Below are 24,676 nucleotides of genomic sequence, written 5' to 3' on the forward strand. Positions count from 1 at the left end.
CAAGGGACTAGCAACAGAATGGCTTAAAACAATCACAGTTTATTCTCCCATAGTTCAAGAGGTCATAAATCTGAAATGAAGGATGGCAGGGTTGGTTCCCCCTGCAGACTGGGAAGGAGAATCTGCTCCTTTCCTTTCTCCTAATTTCCTGCTGGTGCTAATAAGGCTTGGCATTCCTTGGCTTGGAGATTCATCACTCCAATTTCTGCCTCCATCCTTTTGTTTTTGTTTATTTAAATTGGCTACTGGGGACTGAACCCAGGGGTTCTTGACCACTGAGCCACATCCCCAGCCCTATTTGGTATTTTATTGGGAGACAGGGTCACACTGAGTTGCTTAGCGCGTAGCTCTTGCTGAGGTTGGCTTGGACTTGTGAACCTCCTGCCTTAGGCTCCTGAGCTGCTGGGATTACAGGCATATACCACTGTGCCCAGCTTCTGTCTCCATCTTCATTTGAAGTTATCCTCTGTATAGGTGTCTGTATGTCCTCTCCTTATAAAGGGCACTAGTCCTTCAAGTTAGGGCCACCCTTGCCCATTATGACCTCCTCTTGACACATTACTTCTGCAAAGACCCTATTCCCAAGTAAGATCACAGTGTCAGGTTCCACCAGTGCATGAATGGGGGGGGGGCACAACTCAATCCCTGATATCAGACCCATTTCACAGATAAGGAGACCAAGTCTCTGGGGAGGAAATTTCTTTTGTAAGTGTAACACAGTCAGTTTGATACCAGAAGTTTCAAACCCTGACTTTTTCTCCAGTGGGTCCTTCCTAACTGGATCACCTTCCCACACACATTGAAGGAGGAGATAGTAAGGTGTAAGGCCACAGCAGCAAAATGGTCAGCAGCAGGTGGCCTCAGATCAAAGGGCCCTCTGGAGGGTAAACAGGATGAAGCAGAGGCTTTGTGAGCAGAGAAAGGCCCCTTTCTTGTTACTGGGTCTCAGATTTTATCCTGTTTCATTGTTAGTCTCTCTCTCTCTCCCATCTGAGCTATATCCCCAGCCTGTTATTGGCTCTAAGGCAAGGACAGGTCTGCTGGCATCAGTGATGGGAAGGAGCACATTTCTTTGCGCAATGCTTATTGGCCTCTATTCTCCCCATATTACTGTACTTGGGCTCATCATGCATCCCCCTGGTGGATGGAGAAATTCCTTGTCTTCCTTCTCCTGCAGAGGTTCCTTCCTGGCATTCAGAGCCACAGAAGCAGTTGTCGGAAGCAGGTGACTAGCCCTCAGCTGTCCCCAGAGTTGGGCTGCCTAAACTTCCCAGAGTGCGGTCTGCAGAGCCGGCCCAGGTACACTTGGAAGCGCAGAGGTGTGGACAGAGGGATGAGACTTTAGGAACTCTCTTGGTTTTGGCTAAAAGCAAAGACTGAGGCACACTGGAACCAAGGTCAGGTCAGTCCTCAAGGTCAAGGGTACATGTCTACAAGTGTACCCCGGGTACCAGGCTTAGAATCCCCTGCAGACAATGGCTTGAGTCTTCACGGTTGGTGGCTGCCTGCCATGCCCTGTCCTTCATCAGACTGGTGTCCCCAGTGCCAATCCTCAACTAGAATGGCTGCTCAGTCCCGGCAGAGCAGCACTCTGGACATCTGGACTTTCCTGGAGTTTTCTTTTCTTGCCAAAGTGCGTGGAGTGGATTGGGTCAGACCTCTGCTTGCTGCAGAGTCTGGTTTCACATGTGGCTTTGAGTTGTTGAAGAAAAGGCTGTTCTAGAGCTCACAGAGTGGGAGACAGTTCATGGTGATGTTCCTGCCTGCGTTGGTGGGACAGTGGCTGAAGGGCTAAACCTTCCAGAGCCTTCCACCGGTTTCCTTGTAATCTGTGGGCATTTAAAACACCTTGTCTTTGGGCGGGAAAATACTTGGTGGGCCTGATCCGTTTCCTGGACCTGGCTCAGTCTTGAGTACCTTGTTGACTTCAATCCTTACCTAAGGACTAAGAAGTGGGTGACAGAAAGGCAGGTAATCGCCTGGCAGACTTAGCACTTGGGTCCTGGGGTTCGAATTGCTAAAGTGCAGAGTTGTGGTCCAACACCCAGCATTTACTTTAAACATTCATTAGAGGTGTGGTGCTTTTGCTTACAGAAGACTAAATTTAGCAAGCCCAAAATATTATTAACTTTGCTCAAAGCTTTGAAATATTTTAGTTAAACAAAAAATGGACTCCAATTCAGTGGACCTCTGTGTGGCATGTGTGTGTTTTGTAGGTGGATCGGGAGTTTGTCAGATTGGCTTACACATACATTTGGGGGTGGGTGGGTACCGTGGATTGAACTCAGGGACACTTGACCACTGAGTCACATCCTCAGCCTTATTTTGTATTTTATTTAGAGACAGGGTCTCACTGAGTTGCTTAGTGCCTCACTTTTGCTGAGGAGGCTGGCTTTGTTTTTTTTTTTTTTTTTTTAATGTGGTGGTGAGGATCGAACCCGGGCCGCACGCATGCCAGGCGAGCGCACTACCGCTTGAGCTACATCTCCAGCCCGAGAGGTTGGCTTTGAACTCACGATCCTCCTTTCTCAGCCTCCAGAGCCACTGGGATTACAGGTGTGCGCTACCGAGCCTGGCCATACATTTAAGTTGAATAGATTGAGAGAGACTGAAAAAGAGACACTTGTTTAGAATAATAGATAAAAAGTCAGCCCCTAATTTTTGTTCTCTCCTTGGCTCATCAGATCTTGGGAAACTGGTCCATGGGGGTTTCCTATGACATTCTGTCTCTGACATAGTTCATGAAATTCTGTGACATTTGACACCCCCCCCCCTTTCCAAATTTGGTTACTCAGAGTGTTTCAAAACTTTTCTGGGAATGGGCGGCTCATGAAAGGGAAATGTCTATGCATCATAGAGAGCCAGTGACCTCTCTTCCATGAAGAAGGAAGAATATATTGTCCTCCAGTTGTGAGAGTGAGAGCCGGCTCACATAAATGCCTGATATATCCAGCAACAAAGCAGAACCTTCCAGAGAGAAGGGCAAGCTCTGATGCACCTTTGTTCATCATGGCTGAGTGAAGAAGGCCTTTCCATTCCTTACATGGAGATTTGAGAAACCTAACAAGTAGACACACCCTGGCCTTTTCAAAGTCTAAATGTATATTTAAAAATTCAAATTTGTAACCTTTATTAATGCATGGTTATTTTCAATTATTGCTTCTCTAATTACAATAGTAATATGTTCAGTAACATAAACCTTTATAAATTAAAAGGTAGAGGCTTCACTTCACCTTTTCATCCCACCCCCAGCATTGGTTTTCCCCATTCCAGCTCTCTGGGGTTAACCAAGGTTAATACGTTGATGTGATTTTTCTAAACAATTTATATACAAAGGATATCCTTTAGACAGTGAATTAATCTCTAGGTGCCTAATTGCCCATTACAGGTGCCGTAAGTCCTGTTAGTTCTCACCTACTTAACTATTTATATTTTTATGTACTTAGTTCTTTTTTCAGAAGGTAATATTTGCAGGAAGTTGAAAATTCAAAAAGTGTAGAAAAGGACACAAAGAAGCTTAGTTTGTTTGGCCTCCCTGCTCCTCGTTCTGGAGAAAACCTTTGCTATAGGTTTCTGAGGACCTCTACCATAACCAGTCTATATATATATCCCATATACTTATGCATGTGAAAACAGATAAAAATATTCATGAGATTGCATTTATTTTGTTAGCATGAAAACTAGTGCACTGTATCCAATGTCCTGGAATACTTGATACTTAAAAGTTGCATAATATTCCACCTCTTGACTATATTAGTCTTCTGTTAATGTAGATTATTTGAAGTCTTTTTATAGTTGCAAGCAGTGTCACCTGGGAGAGCCTTGGGTATAGATCATTTTAGACATGTGCCACCAGGTCTACTAGATTCTTGAAAACAGAACTACTGGGCCAAAGGCATTGTATATTTGGAAGTTGGGTATATATTGTCAAATTACCATCCAAGTTCCTGAAGCTGGATGAAGGAAACACTTTCCTCACATGCTGATAACTAATTTTACAGGTGGAAAACTTACCATTTCATTTTGTGTCTCTCTTGTATAAGTGAAATTGAATATAAAAAGACAAAATGGAGAGAGAGAGGCTTCACTCAGCACCAGAGGACACATCTTCAGAGGGAAAACGGTGGCGGGCCCCCACAGGATCTGGCTTTTTTATATGGCCTTAGAAGAGCCAGGTCATGGGAGAAGCTAGTTACTTTTGGCAGCCAGGGCCAGAAAATGAGGAGGAGTTTAGGGTGTGATGGGAGGACAGGTCGGTAACCATACCCTTCAAGTGGGATTGAAGATCTTTAATGTGTATAAGAATAATTTATATCTCTTTACGGCCTATATCTTTTTAAAACTTTTTTGAGTTTTTGATTTCTTTTGGTTATTAATTTGCAAGAGTTCTTTACATATTATTATTTAAATTTTAGATGGACACAGTATCTTTATTCTGTTTATTAGTTTTACGTGGTGCTGGGGATCGAACCCAGGGCCTCACACATGCTAGGCAAGCACTCTACCACTGAGCAACTATGCCAGCTCCTGTTCATATATCATTATTGGGTCTTTGGGATGCATGCTGCAAATATATTACCAGTTTATTTTAACTGCTACTCACTGGGTCCTTTTAATATATGGCATGCTCACCATAGGCCAGCACTTCTGAAGCTCTGTCCTTCAAACTTGATGTTTTATAACTGATCTAAGAGAGTGCTGTTAAACCATGTACAAAGAAGGAGGAACTGTTGGATACTACTCACTGACACACACTTCTAATTTTTTCCTTGGTACTGTGGATTGAAACCAGGGCATTGTTCCACTGAGCCACATCCCTAGACCTTCTCATTTTAAATTTTGAGAAAGGGTCTTGCTAGGTTGCAGAATCTAGCCTTGAAATAGCCTGTCTCAGCCTCCTTAGTCGCTGGGATTACAGGTGTAGGCAAACCTATTTGTATAGCATCTTTCTAGTTTGCCATGCAGTTATGATAAATATCCTTCTACAGGTTTCATAGCCTTCTATGAGCTTCTCAGATCCTCGTTTTTTGAGATGCTGATACTTAATTGCTATGCATTTGCGTTGCCTGCAGGTGCTTACTGTTTTAGACCATATGGCAATGCCTTCTTCTAAAGTTCTGTCCTCCGAGATGCACTGTGCTCCTGCAGGGGACATGAATATATTGTCTGAGGGTGTGAACAGAGGGATTTTTTTGAGCCTAAGATCCTTGACTGAGGGACTTATGAAATGGGGAGCAGGAAGGGGAAGGGGCACTGTATGGGCTTGCTAGACGCCTCGCCCCTCCCCCTTAAGTGTCACCACTAGTTTCATCTGCTTTTAGAATGAAGCATACATAGTAGGGCTCCAGGCTCCCTTCCCTCCTGTTAGAGCAGTGATAATGGAGATGGTAAAGGATACAGAGCACGGGTCTGGGAGTTAGGTGACAATGTCCCACAGAGCTGAGTGGTTCACATATTTGTACGGGCCCTGTATTCGTCCCAGGCCCCTGCTCTGTGGTTCAGTGTCCTGAGCACCAGAAAGGATGTTCCTTGGGTCTTTCTAAGGAAAGTCCCTGTTCCTAATTGCCTTCTCTCATCCATTTCCCCTTTAGACATTAAGGGCTGGCTGTCAGAATGTTTCCCACACTTTATTCAATTAGGGATTCCTCTGGGTAAACAAGTGCCTATTTTAAATTGTAAATAGTCTCTTGGGATTCACATCTAAGTATAAATTGCTTTAAAATGTGGCTCCATACTGAGATGTCAGGCCTTTGGAAGCCTGGGCCTCTGGGGAGGAGGGGGCAGCTCTGGCCATTCAGAAGAAGCATCTGGAGATGCTCAAGGCTTAGGCTTCCTCCAGCATGTGCTTGAATGGGGTCTTGGAACAGTATAAAAAGCTGCAAAGAAAGCTCCCAGAAACCTTCCCAGAGCCAGCTCTCTCTCCCCTCCCCCCCCATGCCAAGACAGAAGGCCAGGTGTTGCTGGCTGCTTTTGAAGCCAGCCTGCTACATTGCTGGGCTTCATCCAGTTCCCCCTGACCCCGTCCAATCTGATTTTGGAATATTCTGTCACTCTAAGGTACAAGTGACTGATAACTGCTAGAAATGGGATGGTTATATTCAGTAAATGACAATCCTTCCTCTAAAACGAAAGTTCTGGCAAGGGCCATGTCAAAGAATGTTGATCTTATTTCTGGAACTCTTGAAATCTCTCTTGGCAGAAGCATCCAGGACTGTTCTGTCCCGGCTCCATTGGCACCTGCTGCTTCTCGACTCTGTCCAACAGAACCACTCATGTGCCCAAGGTTCATTCTGACACCACAGAATTACAGAGACTAGGGGAAGTGAATTTTGAGAGTTAACCTAGTTTAATTCTCTCATTTTGCAGGTCAGAACACCAAGCCCCAGGCCTTCCCATAGCGCCACAGCAGTGGGCCAAGGGCTCTGCTGCCTTATAGTACATATGCCTTTTAAATTTTCCTTTTGCCTCTTCTGCTTTAATTTAGCCTACTTCCTGGGCCTGCTCCCTCCCTCTTGCTCTTCCCAAGGGCTTCCCTGGGGGCAGAAGTCTGATCCTGCACAGCTGTGTGCCTGTGGGGAGGGGTTGGCCACCATGGCCTGGGGTCTGCTGCTGTGGAGAGGGGGTGAGAATCCCCATTTACTGGGAAGAGTAAATAGAAGGTGTGTAACAATAAATAGCACTGACCTGGCACAGAGTAGGTGTGCAATAGATACCAGCTAAACAACAATCATAAGGTTATCAGCTGTTGCAAAACCCCAGCTGCTGGGCCCTTGCCTTGCTTCCCAGCCAATCAGGACCAAGTTTCAAATGGCTTCCTTTCCCCCTAGTGCAAGGCTCCCTCAGAGACTAACCAGAACAGGTTGCAGCATCAGGAGGATCAAACTGGCACTACAAATTTATTTGCATGAACTAAGAAAACCTCCCCAAGCTCAGAGCCTGTGCCTGGGAGGTGGCAAAAGGACAAGCAGCAGCCAGGTGTTGCTGCAGATTCTGTTCTGCCCATGTCTGCCCAGGGACTCAGGTGTTAGCAGAGGTGGGCTAGCTCTGTGTGCTTTTATAACCCAAACTTAACCTTGCTGATGTCATGTCTCCCTCTTCCTCTGAGTATGAACCACTTTATTGGAGTACCTAATGGTGACTTTGCTGCAGAATATTTTTTTTAAGCTCTACCTCCCCCCCTTTTTTTGGCAGCTGGGCATGGTGTGTGTGCATATGCATGCATAAATATGAGTGTGAGAGCATGCATGTGTGTGTGTATTATTTTTTTCAGGCTGCCACAAATTGAGTAGCCTACAAAACCGAAATGTATTTTGTCTCACAACTCCAGTTCTTATTCTTCCTCCTCTGTCCTTCTTCCTTTTTTAAAATTTTAAAACATTTTTTTTTTTTTAGATAGGGTCTTGCTATGTTGCCCAGGGTCTTGCTATGTTGTCCAGGCTGGTCTCCAAACTCCTGGACTCAAGCAGTCCCCCAGCCTCAGCCTCCCAAGTAGCTGGGACTCCAGGAGTACACTTAAGAATGAGGAACTGCACCCAGCCCTGGTTCCTCATCCTTCAGCAGAGCAGTGCCATCCCCATAGCAAGTGATTTTCCCTCCTTGACTAAGTCGAAAGTAGATAGACATCTTGAAATGCCTTTGGCTACACCGTAGAACATTCCAATTATTCAGTTATTCCAAAGAGCCACATAAAGTCTGAGTTTCCAAAGAGCTCTCTAGTGACTTGGTCCTACTAGGTTAGTCATTGAGCAACCCCTCGATGTTTCTAAATAAATTTCAGCATACGAAAAATGTTGGTTAGATGTTCTAAATGTCTGCAGAGTTTCAGCTTCCTTTTCAAAGATTCTGCCTGGGTTCCATCTACTCTGGTTTTTCCTTCCTTGCTCCCTGTGTTCCAGAGCTTCCTGGGAGCTCTGTGTTGCTGGCCAACTCGCAGGCCACAGGGAACCCTGCTGCTGTCTTTGGCTGTTTATGCCACTTTACCAGAACAAACTGCTCTCAAACTGACCTCAAATCCCCTAGCCCCAGAGGGCCATGCATAGCATTTGTTGTCCTTTCCACATTCAGCTTACTGTAAATCTGTTTTCTGTCTCCTCCAAAGTCTTACTGAAGGCAATGAATGTCTCATTGCACCAAGTTGGTCTGAAATTCTGACCTTCTAGTCAGCTGGACCCTTAGCTATGCCTCCAATTTTCCAGATCAACCTAGAGCTCCAGGGAATGAGGTGGGTAGAACCTGGGCACAGAGATGGGAGCCAGTGGGTGTCTGCAGGTAGGGGACACTGATAAACACCACCCTACGAGACTGAGCGAGACTGTGGTGAACAAGCAAGAGAGGGACATCTTTTTGACACTCATGTCTCTCTTTAAGGCAAACACAGATCTGTTTTCCTGGTGGCAGAGGATTGTTGGTTAGCTATGCAGTGGTGGAGCCGTCTACCCCAGTGCTCCTTGAAATGGGAGCCCTGACCTCTGACTTGAAGCTCACTTCAGTGTGGGCCTTCATGTAGCCGGTTAAAATACATCGATTAAAAAGTGCTTGTGAGATAATGTGAAGGAAAAGCAAAAAAGACTACCAAATTGTATATACTGCCTGGCTTCAAATACCTTAAATATGTATTTTTAGAAAGAAGCCAGTGGTGGCCCATGCCCGTGACCCCAGCCATCCCAGGATTCTGGCATGCAGGGATGCTAAGTTTGAAGCCAGCCTGGGCAACTTAATGAGACATTTTTTTAAAAAGAAGAATGCAATTAGATATTAACTATTTTTCTCTTTGAGTGGAGATTATAAAAGCTGTCCCAAAAAGTCTGTTTAACTGGAGATTTCTCCAGGATCTTTCAAAAAAAAATTTTTCCAGCCCCAATACCACTGGGATAGTAAATTCCTTGCTTGTCCCAAGGCCCATCTCTGAATTTTCAAGAATTGGTAACTGGTTTATATGGACACCTCCAAGCTCTTGCTTTGCTGCTCAGCCCCTAAGCTTGACAGAAGCAGGCTGGAGCTGCCTGCAGCAGGGCAGACCGCTGCCCTCCAGGCCTGGCCAGCTAGGGAGGGGCCAGGCCTGGGGGGCGGTTAAAGTCCTTCTTGGTATGAATGGCCTTTTAGGGAGCAGAGGGAGGGCCGATGGTGACATCACAGTCTTCAGTCAGGAGACTCCAAAGGAATTTGTCCAGCTCCAGCCAGTGTGTGCCCTGGAATCTGTCTGGAAAAAGAGGCAGTTCTGACCGGAGACACACACACTTGGGCTTTTGCCCTGGGCAGGGTAAGCATGTCTGCTGACCTATCTTTTGTCCTTTCTTTCTAATGTAATAGGAGAGTGTTCTTCTCCTATTTGAGGCCTGTGTCTTTACAGAGGAGGGGTTTTGAGTGGTGTGATGCTGGACTGTGGAGGCCTTCCCTTCTAGAATGTGGGCAGCTGAGCTTGGATTGGCCTTTCGGCGTGCTGCTGCTGCTTTTATTATTTATTCTTATTATTTTTGCAATCTTGTAAAACTCCTGGCTCTCACGGTAGAAAGCAGAGGAAGCTCTGCATCTTAGTGACAAGCTACACAAGTCATCTGTGCCAGGAGAGGCTTTGAAGACCATTTGAGAGTGTGTCTATGACAGAGTACGTTTTTCCAGAACAGAATCTGCTTTATGAAGGGACCAGTGACTCTGTGACTAGTTTTCTATTCATCCTCTTGTATTCATCCAAGAGATGCTCTGCTACTCTCCATCTGGCCTTCTGCTTCTGTGTTGTGGGGCTCACGGTGTCCACAGGTGGACTTGCGGCTTCAGCCTCTGAGGTCCTGTGGGGATGGAGGAGCACTCCCCGGGGCTCTGCTCGTGCGCACACAGTCATCTCTGCTCTTGGGCACAGAGGGTTAACACTTGAGCACTCCTCTCTCCTTCCTCTGGGCTCTACCTCAATGTAGTGGACTCTGGTGGGTCTACAGTGGTACTCAGCTTCTGTCCCTGCCATTACTGATTGGGCCAGGCAGGAACCCAAGATCCTGAACTATTTTAACCAAGAGAGATGTGACTAAGTCACAAAGATATGGAGGTAACCGGCTTGTGTTTGCTTTCAGGCGAATCGCCCTCACTAGAAGTTTCAGGCTGCAGAGGCCAGAATTCGCTCTGTGGCCTTGATCTTGGTTTATTCCAGAGGTGGGGGACTTTGCTGCAAAGTAGTGTCAGTGCAAAGGGACTTTGGTGACGAGAGCCTCCGGCAGCCACCCCTAAGGACTCCTGCAAGTCTCATTGGGGGAAACAATAAACTTACCTCTCTTTTCATTCAGGGGAACCCAGAAAGCTCCCAGCGCCTCTCAGCCACTCCCTTAGGGCTGGGTCTCCAAGCGGGAAAGAAATAACCCTTTCACCAGTGGCCACAGCGAAGGCAACAGCTTCCTTCCTTTCCTCCCCTCCCCAGCGCTCACCCCCTCCACACACACACAGTCTCCAGTTTATTTCACAGAAAGCCCAAGCTGTAAATGTGTTAATCAACTCCTTGACACAGTCCAGATGCACAGCTTGACATTTGCGCTGGCGCCTTTCAGCAGGGGGTGGGGGGCGTTCTTACCTTAAATGTGAACCACTTTTCTTCTTGGCAATGTGAGTCAACATAGGTGAACCCTGTTCCCCAAGCAGGGGCTTCCAGAAGGGGGTTCATGTCGAGCTGGGCCTGAGGCATGAGCCAGGGAGAGTAGTAGCAGGACTGTGACCACTGCTCTGGCCAAACCCACAGAAGCTCTCTGAAAAAAGGCTGAGCCTGTCTGAGGGGGAGTGGGACTTTGGCCACCAAAGAGTTGAGGTTTCTTTTTAGAACTGCCCTAGTCACATTCAGCTGTAATGGCTTCATGACCCAGGAGACATTGTGTTAGTCCGGGGTCAGGGCGTTGACCCCAGCCAGCCTGGTCTAAATTTAGCCTGCAACTGCCCAGGAAGGCTTGGGGTCCGAAGCCTGGCCGCCTGCCTTCCGTCAGCCAGGAGGGGTCTCTGGCCTCCTTGGGGAGGGGTTGAGCCTGGTTTCCCACAGTCTACACAGGCCCTCAGTTTTATTGGCCGGAAGCAGCTCTGCTGGGGGGTGGAAGAGGAAAGGCTGCCTAGTCCTGGAATGTGGCCCGTACTCATTACCACCCGTCCTCTCCTCTGCATGTCCCTGGAAGCAGGACGTGGAAAGAGGAAGCCAGCATTCCTGCTCTCTGTGCTTCAGGGGTGGCCGAAGAGGCCACCGAGTCCCACTCCTCTAGCCAGCCAACTTCAGCAGGGAGGGCCAGAGGAGCCGCAGGACAGCCAGCCTGGGGGGACTTTGGTGGGTTCAGCTTTCTCCATGAATTCTGTGTAGCCTGCACTGCCAAACACCATTGAGTAGGCCCAGAATCTTCTTTCCAGTTATTGCTGTGCTTCCTTCACCTTGTGCTATTTGTTCTTTTTATGTGAATTGGTACTTGTTCCCTCCAAGCCTGGTGAGCTCCATGCTGGGTAGTGGGCAATCACTCAACTCAGCTTTGGGGACACACATGGCCCCAGGTACAGGACATGAGGGAGGTGTCGTGCAGGTTGCTGAGCATCCGCCCCATCCAGTTTCACTCCTTCCTCCCATTGGCCTTTGTGACGGAGACATCTGGGTGCAGAGAGTTAAGAGTCTAGAAGAACCACTCTTGCGGCAGCCATGCAGGGCCCGCCGAGCTAGTTCTTTGCTGGATGGTGATTGTGCCCTGTGTGCTAAACAGGGGACTTGAGAAAAAGAAAGAGGGGGGAGGTAAGAAGAGAAAATGGGTGTGCTTTTTGATTTCCCAACTATGAGGAAGTTTTTATTTCCTAGCCATGCCTCTGTTCCTAGGCCAAGAGTGAGGGTATATTTTTGATGGAACTTAAAATAACTGGATTAAAGGATCGGGTCACCTATTACCTGGGGAAAGCTTTTCTAATTTAAATATCATGGCTTTAGAAGGAAGTAATCTGGGTTATTCAGAACTGAAAAGCCTGGCTGTGCAGCGGGTACCTGAGGTTTGAGTGATTTGGGTCACGCGCTGTGCATTTAGGCTAGGAAGCCCGGAGGTGGGGTCCTGGTGGGGAAGAGGGGAAGCTGTGAACCAAGCAGGTATTCAGAGCGGATCGGCGCTTCAACTTTCTGGTCTGGTAGGGTAAGACACTGTTCTGATGTCTGGACCCAGCCAGACCTGCTAAGAACATTCTTTCAGGTAAAGAGGTGCCTGGCTGCAGGCCCAGGTTCCCTGAGGAGAAAGAAAGCACATTGGTGTCCATCGCCCAGCAGAGCAGGGGCCCCGGCTTCTAGAATCTCACTTGTGCCCTTGACTTTGTGGTGTTGGTGGGGAGTCACAGCCCTTTCCCACTGTGACGTGGGATCTTAGTATTTCACCTTTGGGAGGCTGTCAGAGAAATCAGAGCATCCGAGGCTCGCCCACAGGGTGAAATGCCTGAGACTGTGCAGGAAGTTTCTATCTGGAGGACCCGACAGGCGGAAGCTGAAACTGTGCCTCTACGGAGTCTCTCTGCCTCGGTCTGAATAAAGAAAGGGGTTATTGACTCTTTAAAGCCAAGTTCTGAGTCTCACATCACCTACAGAAATACAGGAGAGCAAAAGTCAGCCAAAAAAGCCATGTAACCATTCTTTCAATCCATCAGTTCTTAACATTTCCCACGTCATTTGGGAAGCCTCCTGTCAGAGAGAATACCTTTGGATAGACGGAGATAGAGTTAAGGACTGACCTTTCAATATCTGCTATGCCACTTACTAGCCAGGTATGATCGTAGGGAAAAGTCTTTTTATTTCTTGAAACTTCTTATTCTGAGTCTTAAAACTGCAGTAAGATCCCTGCCTTTCCCATTTAACAGAGGGGTCCTGGTTTTTTTTTTTTTTTTTTTTTTTGTGTGTGTGTGTGTGTGTGTGTATGTCAGCTGAGACTGTGTACATGTGTGTACTGTGGGAGGATAAGCCGTCAGACAACTGCATGAGGTATGACACTCAGTGTCCGCAGGACAGGCTTGCTATACTGCCTCATTCACTCAGACATGCATGTGGCTACCTGAGTCCTGGGGGTGGCAGCTTCTGTTCCAAACTATGTGTGACACCACCTCCCTTGCCATGTGAAGGGACCCCCTGGTCTGGGTGGTTCTTGACTGGCCATTCTATTGCACCTTCAGTATTCAACTTTTGAGGACATTTTACAAAATTATTCACTTTACATCTTCCTAACTGAATTTAGCTGCAAGTAAAAGTAACACTTAAGGATCTGGGGTGGGGAAAGATTAGGGAGATTAGAGAGGTACCTTGGGGTTTGCCTTTTAGTCTTTCCTGGGTCTTTTTGCCTTTAATCTCCTCATGTTGACTGCTTTTCTTCTTAAAGTTAAAACTTCACCATTACCCATTGCTCTTTCCACAAAAAAAAAAAAAGTCATTCTGCTCCCAGAAAGAATTTAATATGGGTAATTTACTCCTCTGTGTAAAATCATTTAATAATAATGAATATTCACATTGACCATTTTATCATTTTCATAGTATTTTTAGATACATTTTCCAATTTAACTCTGAAAAAGATTTGAGTTATTAGCCCTGCTTAAAAAGGATTTAAGAGAGATTTTTATTAGCCCTGCTTACAAAGGCTTTCAGAGATACTTATCACTAGCGCTGCTTACAAGTTCGGCTCTCAGAAGAGTTCCATAATTGTCGAAGAACTTTTATAGTAGAACAAAGAAATAACCCCAGATTCTGGTCCTTCAACTCCCAACACTAAATTACCACATTTTCTGCATCACTTAGATGAAGGAGTCCTAGGCATCTGTGTTGTCAATTCACCCAAGCTAATTTGCTTCATATAACTTTTAGGACTTTTAAATAAATTAATAGTGACTTTAGCTGCCAACAGGTTATCAAGTTATATTAAATCAGGTCATAGGGCTGGGGAGTGTGGCTCAGTGGTAGAGCACTTGCCTAGCACTTGTGAGGCACTGGTTTTGATCCTCAGCACCATATAAAAATAAACAAGTAAAATTAAGGTATTGTGTTTAATCTATAACCACAAAATAATAATAATAATAATAATTACTATTATTATTATAATTTAAAAAGCAGGCCATAGATGAAGTTCTGGTACTCACACTTACATTTGTTAAGTAAAACTCTTAAAAATAGGCATAAAAATAATTTTCTGTAACCTCCCTGGTCTCAGCTTTCTGAGATTAAAGAGGCTCTGGTCCCACCTTGAAGGAAGATAGATGTGGCAGTTTTGCAAAGGATGTTATTTACTGGTTAGCGGGTGTTAAACCACTTGGGTCCGCTGAACCGCAAACACCAGCCATAAGTCTGTAGAAACCACAAAGGGGCTCACCCTCTTTAAATAAAAGGGTCGGGGTGTTTGGCTAGTCCACAAATTTGAACTGCATCAGTTTCCGCCCACTTCTGACATTCATTATGCTAATTGACAAGCCACTAATTTCACTAATGGAAACCCATTTCTGACTTTAATGATGCTAATTAGCAAAGCTTCAGGGGGTCCTGGAGAGTTAAAAGGGAACTGAAATCCTGGAGGAAGCAGCACCTATGGAGCCTGGGATTTCTGATTAGATCCTAGTTGACGACTCCTTGAGGGTCTGTCTATTCCTAGGATGGTTGTCTGTCCCAGAATGTAATTTAAACTAATTTCAGAAACACATAGCTGCCTTATAATGTCTCTACCCAAGTGTTTTAACCAGCGGTGAGCTATTCTGGGAAACCAGGAGGAGGGCAGGTTCTCTGTACCATGGTATTAGGGCTCCACCTGGAGGGTGGCTGTGGCAGGCAGAGGATCTCCCACAGCCCCCTTGCCACACCCTCATTTTTCTTAGCAGCACCCTAGTTTTTTCTTTGACCTTAGAAAACGCAATTTGGTGGTTCTTTGATATCTTCCTCTTCTTTGCATTGGGGCAGTTTATATCAGAAAGGACTTTCCAGTCGATTTGATGAATGCATATTTTATCTGATTCTGGAGTCAGTGTAACTTTATCTGAAGCATGGGGAAAATTCTGGTCCTTTTTATCTTTAAAGGGAGCAATAAACATTGGTTGGTTTAAACAGGACGACATTTAATGATGCCCAGTCCAGACATGTGAAATTTCCAGTTCATTTGCATTTACCTGGTGTAGTTTCTGGTGGCTTTGATCACATCGGGTCATCATGCATGGAGGTAAATTCTTCCTGCTGAGAGTAGAACTTAAGAATTCGATCTTGTTAGAATTGTTGCCTAACTTCACCAGAACTCAGGACCTCTGATGCATGACTGTGAATCAGTACAGCAGAGTTGTTTGTCTCATTAAGTACTGAGTAGGGCCTAGAGCCAGCGACTCCCAGAAGTAGTTGGAAATTGAGTATCAGGAAGAATTTTCTAAATTTATAGGAAGTACAGGCCTGGACCCCAGGTAACTCACAGGAAGGGAAACCCCTTTCCTTCTTATATCTTCCAGTCTTTAGATTAGAAGGAGGAGGAAAAAAGAGTACTGGAAAAGAATCATCTCAAATTATAATGGGACACCAGAATTAGATTTTTGGGGGAAGGGGTTACCAGGGATTGCACTCAGGGGCACTTGACCACTGAGCCACATCTCCAGACAGGGTCTCTAAATCAAATAGAAATAAAAGCCCTGCTTTTGCTGAGGCTGGCTTTGAACTTGCAATCCTCCTGCCTCAGCTTCCTGAGCCACTGAGATTACAGGCGTGTGCACCACCTAGGTTTACATTTTTAACCAGCAACCAGTATTTTTAATATCTTGGGTTGACAGATCACAGAACCTAACTTACTATTTTTGTTTGTTGAGATGTAATATTTGTACATCTTTATGTGGTATATTTTTGGTAATTCAACATGCATCAAATCAGAAATCATACACACTTTCATCTTGGGGAATTTCATATACTTGTTATCATTTATGACTCAAATAAAGGCAATATTTTTTTAATATTTATTTTTTTTAGTTGTAGTTGGACACAGTATCTTTATTTTATTTTTATGTGGTGCTAAGGATGGAACCCAGGGCCTCGCACGTGCTAGGTGAGCATTCGACTGCTGAGCCACAATCCCAGCCCCAAAGGCAATATGTTTGACAATAAAAACACATACCACCAAATACTCTTCAAAGATTTAAAAATTTTATATCGGGAACAGTTGTTTCTAGTTCATAAAGGATGTGTTGAAAAAGTCCATATAAGCTTTGAATTCTAAAAAGAAATCATTATGGACCACCTGAACTGTGAGGCCTTTGGGGGAAAAGGGACAGGGCTGACATGAAGCTCAAAAAGAGAGCTCAGGACATCCTGTGAAAATGGGCCCCGGCACTGCCACCTCCGATCAGCAAGGAAACACAGACAGGAAAGTTCTTCACTTTGTCTGACTCTAAGTCAACTCTCGAATAGGGTCTTGCTTCCTGGGAAGCTTGGGAAGTCCAATTTTTCTTATTGATCTCTCTTCTGAAGCTTATTGTTGCTATTAATTCCTTTGTGGCCCTGAAGAAGCAGCCTCCTTCCTGCATGTTGAATGAATGGACTCATGAATAAATGAACTAGAGAATTATTTGCCTTTTGTCCCCTCCACATTTTCCTCCTTCCCTTCCTCAACTATTCTGAAGTGTTTTGTGTTTCAGTAGGAGCAGTGATTTTTCAACCACATGTCAATCCCAGTAGCTTCCTGCTGTTTCCTAACCCCCACCTGCCAAAGCTGAAAGGGTAGAGGGAAAACTGCTTTCCCATGAATTCGTGGCCAGATGAAGCTGGAGTTAAGGGCAACGTGACCTGTGTGGCTCCTGGTTGGCCTGTTTGTTCCAGTAATAACTGTACAGGGAACCGGTTCATGTTGGCCTAGATTGACTTGAAATTGAATGTCAGCCAGTGTGTTTCAGGCATCCAGATTTTTTGTAATTCTTAATGACTTATGAGAAGTTACTGATAATTTTCTTACCAAAACATAGTTTAGCTCAGTGGTTTTATTTTATTTTTTTTGTGTCTTTATTTATTTATTTTTTATGTGGTGCTAAGGATCAAACCCAGTGGCTCACATGTGCGAGGTTTAATTTTACTAAAAAATTTTTTTTTCAGTACAAGGGATTGCATTCAAGGATGCTCTATCAATGAGATACATTCCCAGCCCTTTTTATTTTTTATTTGGAGACAGAGTCTCCATAAATTGTAAAGGCTGGCCTCAAATTTGTGATCCTCCCACCTCAGCATCTTTGGTCCAGGATTGATTATAGGCATGCACCACTGTGAACAGCTAGCTCAGTGGTTTTAAAGGGACAATAAAACCTTCTTAGACATCTTTAGTTCTTTCTAAAATAAAAGAACCGTTAGTTATAATGATCGAAAATAAAGACCTTGGCTGAGGTTATAGCTGAGTGGTGGAACGCTTGCCTAGCATGTGTGAGGCACTGGGTTTGATTCTCAGTACCTTTATATAAGCAAATAAAATAAAGATCCATCAACAACATACACGTGTGTGTGTGTGTGTGTGTGTACCTTTAAAAAAATAAATAAAGACCTTAGTGATTAGAGTCATTAAGTACAAGACAAGGAACTTTTTGGAAAATCTTAAAAAGGCCAAACTAATTCTGGAAGAACATCAAAGATCAAAAAGGTGGGCTGGGGCTGTAGCTCAGTGGTAGAGCGCTTGACTAGCATGTGTGAGGCACTGGGTTTGATCCTTAGCACCACATGAAAATAAACAAAATAAAGGCATTCTGTCCATCTACAACTACGAGAAAAATTAAAAATAATCAAAAGGTATTGACAAAGAAGGAATAGCTTTTATTGTTGCCTGTTACTAGCAAAAAAATGCATGCTACTTGATTGATTCAAGTTTGAAGGAGAATGTGGTAAGTGAAGGAGGTCCCCAGTTTCTGCATAGTTATTAGAGTTTTGCAATCCTGGACATAGAATGAATGCTCAAGCTCTTAGACCTCATGAAATAAAATTTTAATTACCACTTTTCCTGGAAGAATTTTGTAATCATTCCCTGAGAATCATCATAAGGCGGTATTTTAATATTACAATCTAAGCCTTTAAAATTGTTGAAAACTTAAATAAATGAAAAATTGTACTATTTGAGAGTTTTGCATTGTACCACGTCAGTAGTACCAGTACACCCTAGGAAACAAAGCTGACTAAGGTTTAAGGAAATCCTTGAGGGGAGCTCAATTCAAGTTCATAATTTATTGCTAGAATTCTCTCAGATAAACCCGAGTCCTTTGATGTGGGGAAAAAAAAAAAAGAAATCATGAATTTAAAAAGTACTCTTACTAAAATAGTGTCAAATAACCAACTCCATGAATGAGCTCAATAACTGATGGAGAGCTATGACATGTTTAAAAATGCATCAAGAGGGGCTAAAGTTGTGGCTCAGTGGTAGAGCATTTGCCTGGCAAGCATGAGGCCCTGGGTTCCATCCTCAGCATCACATATAAATAAATAAGATAAAAGATGCATTTACAACTAAACTGCATCAAGAAGACATGATTTTCTTACCCAACCACAAATTGGAGATATCAAATACAAAGCATTTTAGAAACCAGAGGGGAGGTGCCAGGGGTCATGACTGGCTGTCCAAACAACAGTCCACTAAGGAGTATTGTTTTGATGCAGCCCCAGAGAACAGAACTATGTGGACAGTAGCTCTGGTTGTGGTGTTTAATGCACACGGTCAGTTACAGCTGAGAAGGGCCACTGAAGGGATCTACTGTTTTTTAGTATTTTATTATGGAATGATTTTCCAAAAAGTTCCTTGTCTCTGGCAGAGAATGGTGTTTTTAAGATGTTCATGCAAAAAAGACCTTCTTTTTATAACCGGGGACATGTACATAGCCCCATGACAAAGGCTATGAACTATTTTAGAAGACTGTGGTGCATCAATTATGTAACCTTTTCCAAGTTAGGAGATCAAATTTAAAAATGGAGCCACCATCCATTGAGCATCCACTAAACAAGATGGAATCTGTAAATTCGAGAGGGTTAGGCACCTGTTCCCACCACAAAATTAATATTTGAGGTATTACTGGGAGGGAGATCTCTACTTAAGAACACTTGCCGTTGTTGTTTCAGTTTTCCTTCCTGAATGCACGACTCAGCAGTCACATACCTAAGAGAAGCAATATTTAACCTTGACTTTTGTTTTCTCTTTATTCTAGAAGCCCCCGCAGCTTTCTGAGGATGACATCCAGCTGAAAACCGAGAGAGACAGCTGTCGTGCCAATCTCCTGGAGCCTGCTCCTAGACCTCTTCCCTCAGATCACCAAAACATGGAAATTGAGGTGTCTGTTACAGAATGTAAAAGCGTTCCTGGAATCACCTCCACCCCCCATTCCATAGACCACCCCTCCCCATTCTATTCACCCCCTCACAATGGCCTCCTCTCTGATCACCATGAGTCCCTGGATAATGATGTGGCCAGAGAGATCCGATATCTAGATGAGGTGCTGGAGGCCAACTGCTGTGATTCTTCGGTGGATGGAACTTACAACGGGACATCCTCCCCAGAGCCTGGTGCGGCCACCCTGGTGGGCAGCCTGAGCCCACCAGCCCACCCAGCCACCCAGCCGGAACCTGCCGAAGGAGCCGCGGGCAGGCAGGCCCCCCCGCACATTGAGCTCAGCACAAGCCCCTCTGACACCATGGCCGAGAGGGCAAGAGTGAATGGCCATCCCCCCGACCAGCCGCGGGACACGCTAGGGGACAGTCTGCAGGCCCCTGCGAGCCCCAGCTCCTCCACCAGCTCCCGCGGTTCTTCCCGAGACGGGGAGTTCACGCTCACCACCCTGAAGAAGGAGGCCAAGTTTGAGCTGCGCGCCTTCCACGAAGACAAGAAGCCCTCCAAGCTCTTCGAGGAGGACGAGCGTGAGAAGGAGCAGTTCTGTGTGAGGAAGGTGAGGCCCTCGGAGGAGATGCTGGAGCTGGAGAAGGAGAGGAGAGAGCTCATCCGGAGTCAGGCGGTGAAGAAGAATCCCGGCATCGCTGCCAAGTGGTGGAATCCCCCGCAGGAGAAGACCATCGAGGAACAGCTGGACGAGGAACACCTGGAGTCGCACAAAAAGTACAAGGAGCGCAAGGAGAGGAGGGCCCAGCAGGAGCAGCAGCAGCTGCAGCAGCTGTTGCAACAGCAGCAGCAGCAGCAGCAGCAGCAGCAGCAGCAGCAGCCCCCTCCAGAGCTCTGCACAGCCCCTGCTTCCACTCAAGAACGCCCAGGCGGGACTGAAAAGGAGGACATTGTCACAGAACAGATTGACTTCTCTGCCGCTCGCAAACAGTTCCAGCTGATGGAGAATTCCAGGCAGACGGGGGCCAAGGGCCAGAGTACACCCCGGCTGTTCTCCATCAAGCCTTTCTACAGGCCTCTGGGGTCCCTCCACTCTGACAAACCCCCGACCATCCTGAGACCGGCTTCTATTGGGGTGGCTCCAGAGGACAGTGGCGTGTCTGCAGCCCAGGGGCAGAAAGCCCCCGGTGCGCTGGAGAGCCAGTCGGCGGGAGGAGGCCCTGGCAGCACCGCCCCTCAGGGAAAGGAAGGGCCCTACAGCGAGCCCTCCAAACGCGGGCCCTTATCTAAACTGTGGGCCGAGGACAGTGAGTTTACCAGCGCCCGGGCCGTCCTCACCGTGGTCAAGGATGATGAGCACGGCATTTTGGATCAGTTCTCGAGATCGGTCAATGTCTCTTTGACCCAAGAGGAGCTTGACTCAGGTTTGGATGAGCTGTCGGTGAGATCCCAGGACACCACGGTCCTGGAGACCTTGTCCAACGACTTCAGCATGGACAACATCAGTGACAGTGGGGCGTCCAACGAGACAACCAATGCCCTCCAGGAAAACTCCCTGGCTGACTTCTCTCTGCCTCAGACTCCACAGACAGACAATCCCTCTGAGGGCCGAGAGGGCGTCTCCAAGTCATTTAGCGATCACGGTTTCTATTCCCCGTCCTCCACACTGGGGGACTCCCCGTCGGTGGATGAGTCCTTGGAATATCAGGCTGGTCTCCTGGTGCAGAATGCCATTCAACAAGCCATAGCCGAGCAGGTGGATAAGGCCGCGCCCCAGGCCAGCAAGCCCGGAGCAGAGCAGGGGAGTCCTGACACAGCCCTCGAGGGAGCTGAAACCGGAGCTGCTGGCCCCGAGAAGCCCCAGAGCATGTTTGAGCCACCTCAAGTGTCCTCTCCTGTTCAAGAGAAAAGGGATGTATTACCAAAGATTCTGCCTTCAGAGGACAGGGCTCTCAGGGAAAGGGGGCCCTCCCAGCTACCACCAACCGTGCAGCCCAGTGGCCCAGTCAACATGGAGGAGACCAGGCCCGAGGGGGGCTATTTCAGCAAGTACTCGGAGGCTGCCGAGCTGAGAAGCACAGCCTCCCTCCTGGCCACTCAAGAATCCGACGTGATGGTTGGGCCCTTCAAGTTGAGGTCAAGGAAGCAGCGGACGTTGTCCATGATCGAAGAAGAGATCCGAGCAGCCCAGGAGAGGGAAGAGGAGCTGAAGCGGCAGAGACAAGTCTTGCAGAGCGCACCGAGCCCCAGGACCAGGAACGCCCCGTCGCTGCCCTCCCGAACCACGTCCGGCTACAAAACCGCCCCAGGTAAGTGGAGGCTGCCTCCTGCACTTGGACACGCGGGAATCTGATTCAACATGGGATTTTCGGTGTGGAGCCTCCGCTGCGCGTGTGGCAGGGGGCACTGGCATGAGGCTCTCGGTGCCAGGGGGGTCAGAGTGCCCTCTGGAGGAACCTGGAGCCCCGATGGTGTCTCCCACTTCCCAGCAGAGGTGGTAGCTCCTCGCCTGTGGTTCCATCTTGTCCTTGGCTTATTACACAAAATCGTTTTCTGTTATTGGAGGGGCGGCCTCTTGGCAGGGATCGGGTCGTATATGGCACAGAACCCGTCAGGGTGGGCCCACCTGTGGACTGCATGAAGTCAGTAGCTTGACCTTCAATGACTTGAATGAAATCAAACCTATTCGATTTGGGGGGGACGTGCTCTGCTAACCCTCAGGGGTGTTGGATCCCTCCCTAGCAGTCCTAGGGTCAGTCAGTGTTGCAGACTGACCCATGGAGGACGTCTCTCTCCATTTTCTGGGCGATCGGATTTGACTTCTCTTACGTCACCACAAACCAGTTATAGGCGTGAACAGCTTGATGACGGTCAATAGCAGACTGGTATGTGCCATGGTGGTTCCACGAGTATCTAGCACCTGGTGACATTGTAGCCGTTTCTTGGGGTCAGTACCCTCTATGATGTTCCCACAGGGATGAGGTGACTTAACAGTGCATTTCTCAGAATGTGTTCCCTGACCCTACAGGATGCATGCCTGTACTTTGGAACCAGGAGTGGTCTCATCCTATTTAGAGGGATTGAGTTAGGGTAAGCAAAGGCTGGCCTTCAGTCTCCTCCTGTTGTTTTCCCCACCCCCACCCTCCACAGTCCTTTTCTCGAATAACTGGTGTAGGTGGTTGATGTTAGTTAGGGTAATTGTTGTTGCTCCTGTTATGGGTAACAGTGCATGTAAATTTGATGGGAATTGGGGACCCATGAAGTTTTTCTTAGAGAAGAGCTGCTCCTATGTCACCAGTCCATGCTGAGATCAGTGCAGACATTGATAGATACAGCATTTGAAAACTCCTGCAGCAATTTTCTATCGTCCTGAAATCCAAATGTGGGGTTTCGTATTTACAAAAATATTGGTCCACAACGGACTGGGGGCGGGAGGGATAGGTCCTTTGCCAGAGATAATTTTAGAAGCATTACTTTAAAGTAAGATTGTCCACCCAGATCTTAAGTCATCTTGACGCTTGGCTTCCATTACATCTGTTAAGACGCAAAGCCACTCTTCAGTATTGATTTTTAAACTTCGAAACCACTTCAAACCTTAAGAAAAATCCCCAAGTACAAACATGTTTCTAAGAGTAGATTCCCAACACGATGCCCTGTGAACCCCAGTTTTGTAAAATGCCCCTCAGTTTGGGCCTTTCCCACGATGACATTCAGGTTGTGTGCATCTTTGGTAAGAACACCACATATTTGGTGCTGCATCCTCACTGTCTCCAAATAGGTAGTAGCTGTAGTAGTGTGTCCCATGTCGGGAGCAGCTTTTAGCTCTGATCATTTAATATTATGATTTTTATTTTGGTGGTGCTGGGGATCGAACCCAGGGCCTTGTGCATGTGAAGCAAGCACTCTACCAACTGAGCCGTCTCTCCAGCCCTCATTTTATATTATTTTTGATCTCTTCGGTGAGGGAGAAGCTGCGAGGCTTCTACACGGTAAAGATACCTTTTTTCATTTCCATTGTGGGAGATACTTTGATTCTTTTCCCCGCTCCTCTCAAATGTTAAATCTATTACTTATATGTCAGTATGGTCTTATGGAAAAGTATTACATTCAATAATTTATCATCTATTTCTTGTTTTGTTTTGGCACTAGGGATTGAACCCAGGGGCACTCTAACCACTGAGCCACATCCCCAGCCCTTTTTATTTTTTACTTAGAGACAGGGTCTCACTAAGTTGATTAGGCCCTTGCTAAGTTGCTGAGGCTGGCCTTGAACTTGCAATCCTCCTGCCTCAGCCTCCTGAGATTACAGGTGTGGGCCAGCACGCTGGGCTCGTCTATTTCTTGTTTTTATCCTCAGTTTGTTCAGAAAGCTCTCACGAGAGTCCTTTCAGGCTAACTTCAGTGTCCTTTTGAGATGTCCTCATTCTTTGAGCATCACCTTTTAAGGATGTTCTAGTTTCATCGAATGCTTTTCCGACCCTGAAATCATGCATATCTTCAAAGAGCACTTGCTTCTTTTAGCAAAGAATGGTATTTAGAAACCAAGGTCTGGGTATCAGGTGTGCTCAGCGAATTGTCGCTGCTCCCAGGTACCCTCAGTGGACAGATTTAAAGATCAATCCATCGATCTATCTATCTATCGAACCCCAAGTTAACTCTGAGATATTTTAATTCTATTCTGGTACAAGATTCATTCATGTTTCCTTCCTTTCCATATTTATAGCCTCCTTCTTGATAACAAAATGCTTTGATTATTCCAGTTATCCTCAATATGTTCATTACTTGGTTCATCCCCCATTCCCACCATATAGCCAGTCGCCCATTTTCCTCTTCAAACTTCGGTACCAACATCACTTTCTGGATGGCCCCTGCCCACCCCTTCACCACTACCTCCTTAGCCCACTTGGGCTCCAACCCTCCCTAGGGAGTCACTGTTGTGCTCTGCCCACCTGCATTGGCACATCCCTCTAGGCCACTGTAGCTTCTCCCACCCCCACTGCAGGCAACACCTAATGACTGTTGGGCTGAATTGTCTGAGAAGGGAAGAGGAGGAGCACAGGGACCTCCTTCAGGTCATGGCCACAGAGCCAGATGAGTGCTTGAAGCAAGGAGAATTTTGAGAGAGGAGTTTTTGTCCAGGCTTAAGAGTGACAAGTTGCCTTTTTGCAAAGATTCTTAGTTGTCAGGTTTACTTAAAAATTTTTAATTGTGACCTGGCTTGGTACAGAGATATCTGTTGCGCATCCTGTCCTGGAAAAACGTCTTTTGTACCAGCTTGGTTTCAGCCCAAGCTGGAGAGTCAGCTACATGAGTAAGTGCTATTAAGGGAACTTGAAGTCTCACTGATGGAGGAAAGTTCTTTGGGCACCTCTACTCCTTCTGCTCACCTGAAAAGCAGATACCATGGT

At 46.3% G+C, this 24,676-nt stretch overlaps 1 protein-coding gene and 1 long non-coding RNA gene across 7 annotated transcripts in view; one reads left to right on the forward strand and one right to left on the reverse strand.

The window, feature by feature from the left end:
• LOC144377323 (uncharacterized) overlaps positions 1-10,994 on the reverse strand; it is a 36,562-nt gene extending 25,568 nt beyond the window's left edge. The window contains exon 1 of the long non-coding RNA XR_013438215.1: positions 10,556-10,994. This is a non-coding gene — a long non-coding RNA (uncharacterized LOC144377323). The remainder of the gene's footprint in view (positions 1-10,555) is intronic.
• Palm2akap2 (PALM2 and AKAP2 fusion) overlaps positions 1-24,676 on the forward strand; it is a 457,555-nt gene that overhangs the window by 406,539 nt on the left and 26,340 nt on the right. For 5 of the 6 annotated variants that reach the window (XM_021729378.3, XM_021729379.3, XM_040286141.2 and 2 more), the window contains one exon: positions 19,144-21,577. In XM_021729378.3, the coding sequence (XP_021585053.2) occupies positions 19,144-21,577 (2,434 nt within the window). Of the gene's footprint in view, positions 1-9,100; positions 9,260-19,143; positions 21,578-24,676 lie in introns of those variants that run through there. The other variant, XM_021729380.3, reaches the window with a different exon arrangement.

This window comes from Ictidomys tridecemlineatus, chromosome 4 (assembly GCF_052094955.1).
Source record: "Ictidomys tridecemlineatus isolate mIctTri1 chromosome 4, mIctTri1.hap1, whole genome shotgun sequence".
In the NCBI taxonomy this organism is placed as follows: domain Eukaryota; kingdom Metazoa; phylum Chordata; class Mammalia; order Rodentia; family Sciuridae; genus Ictidomys; species Ictidomys tridecemlineatus.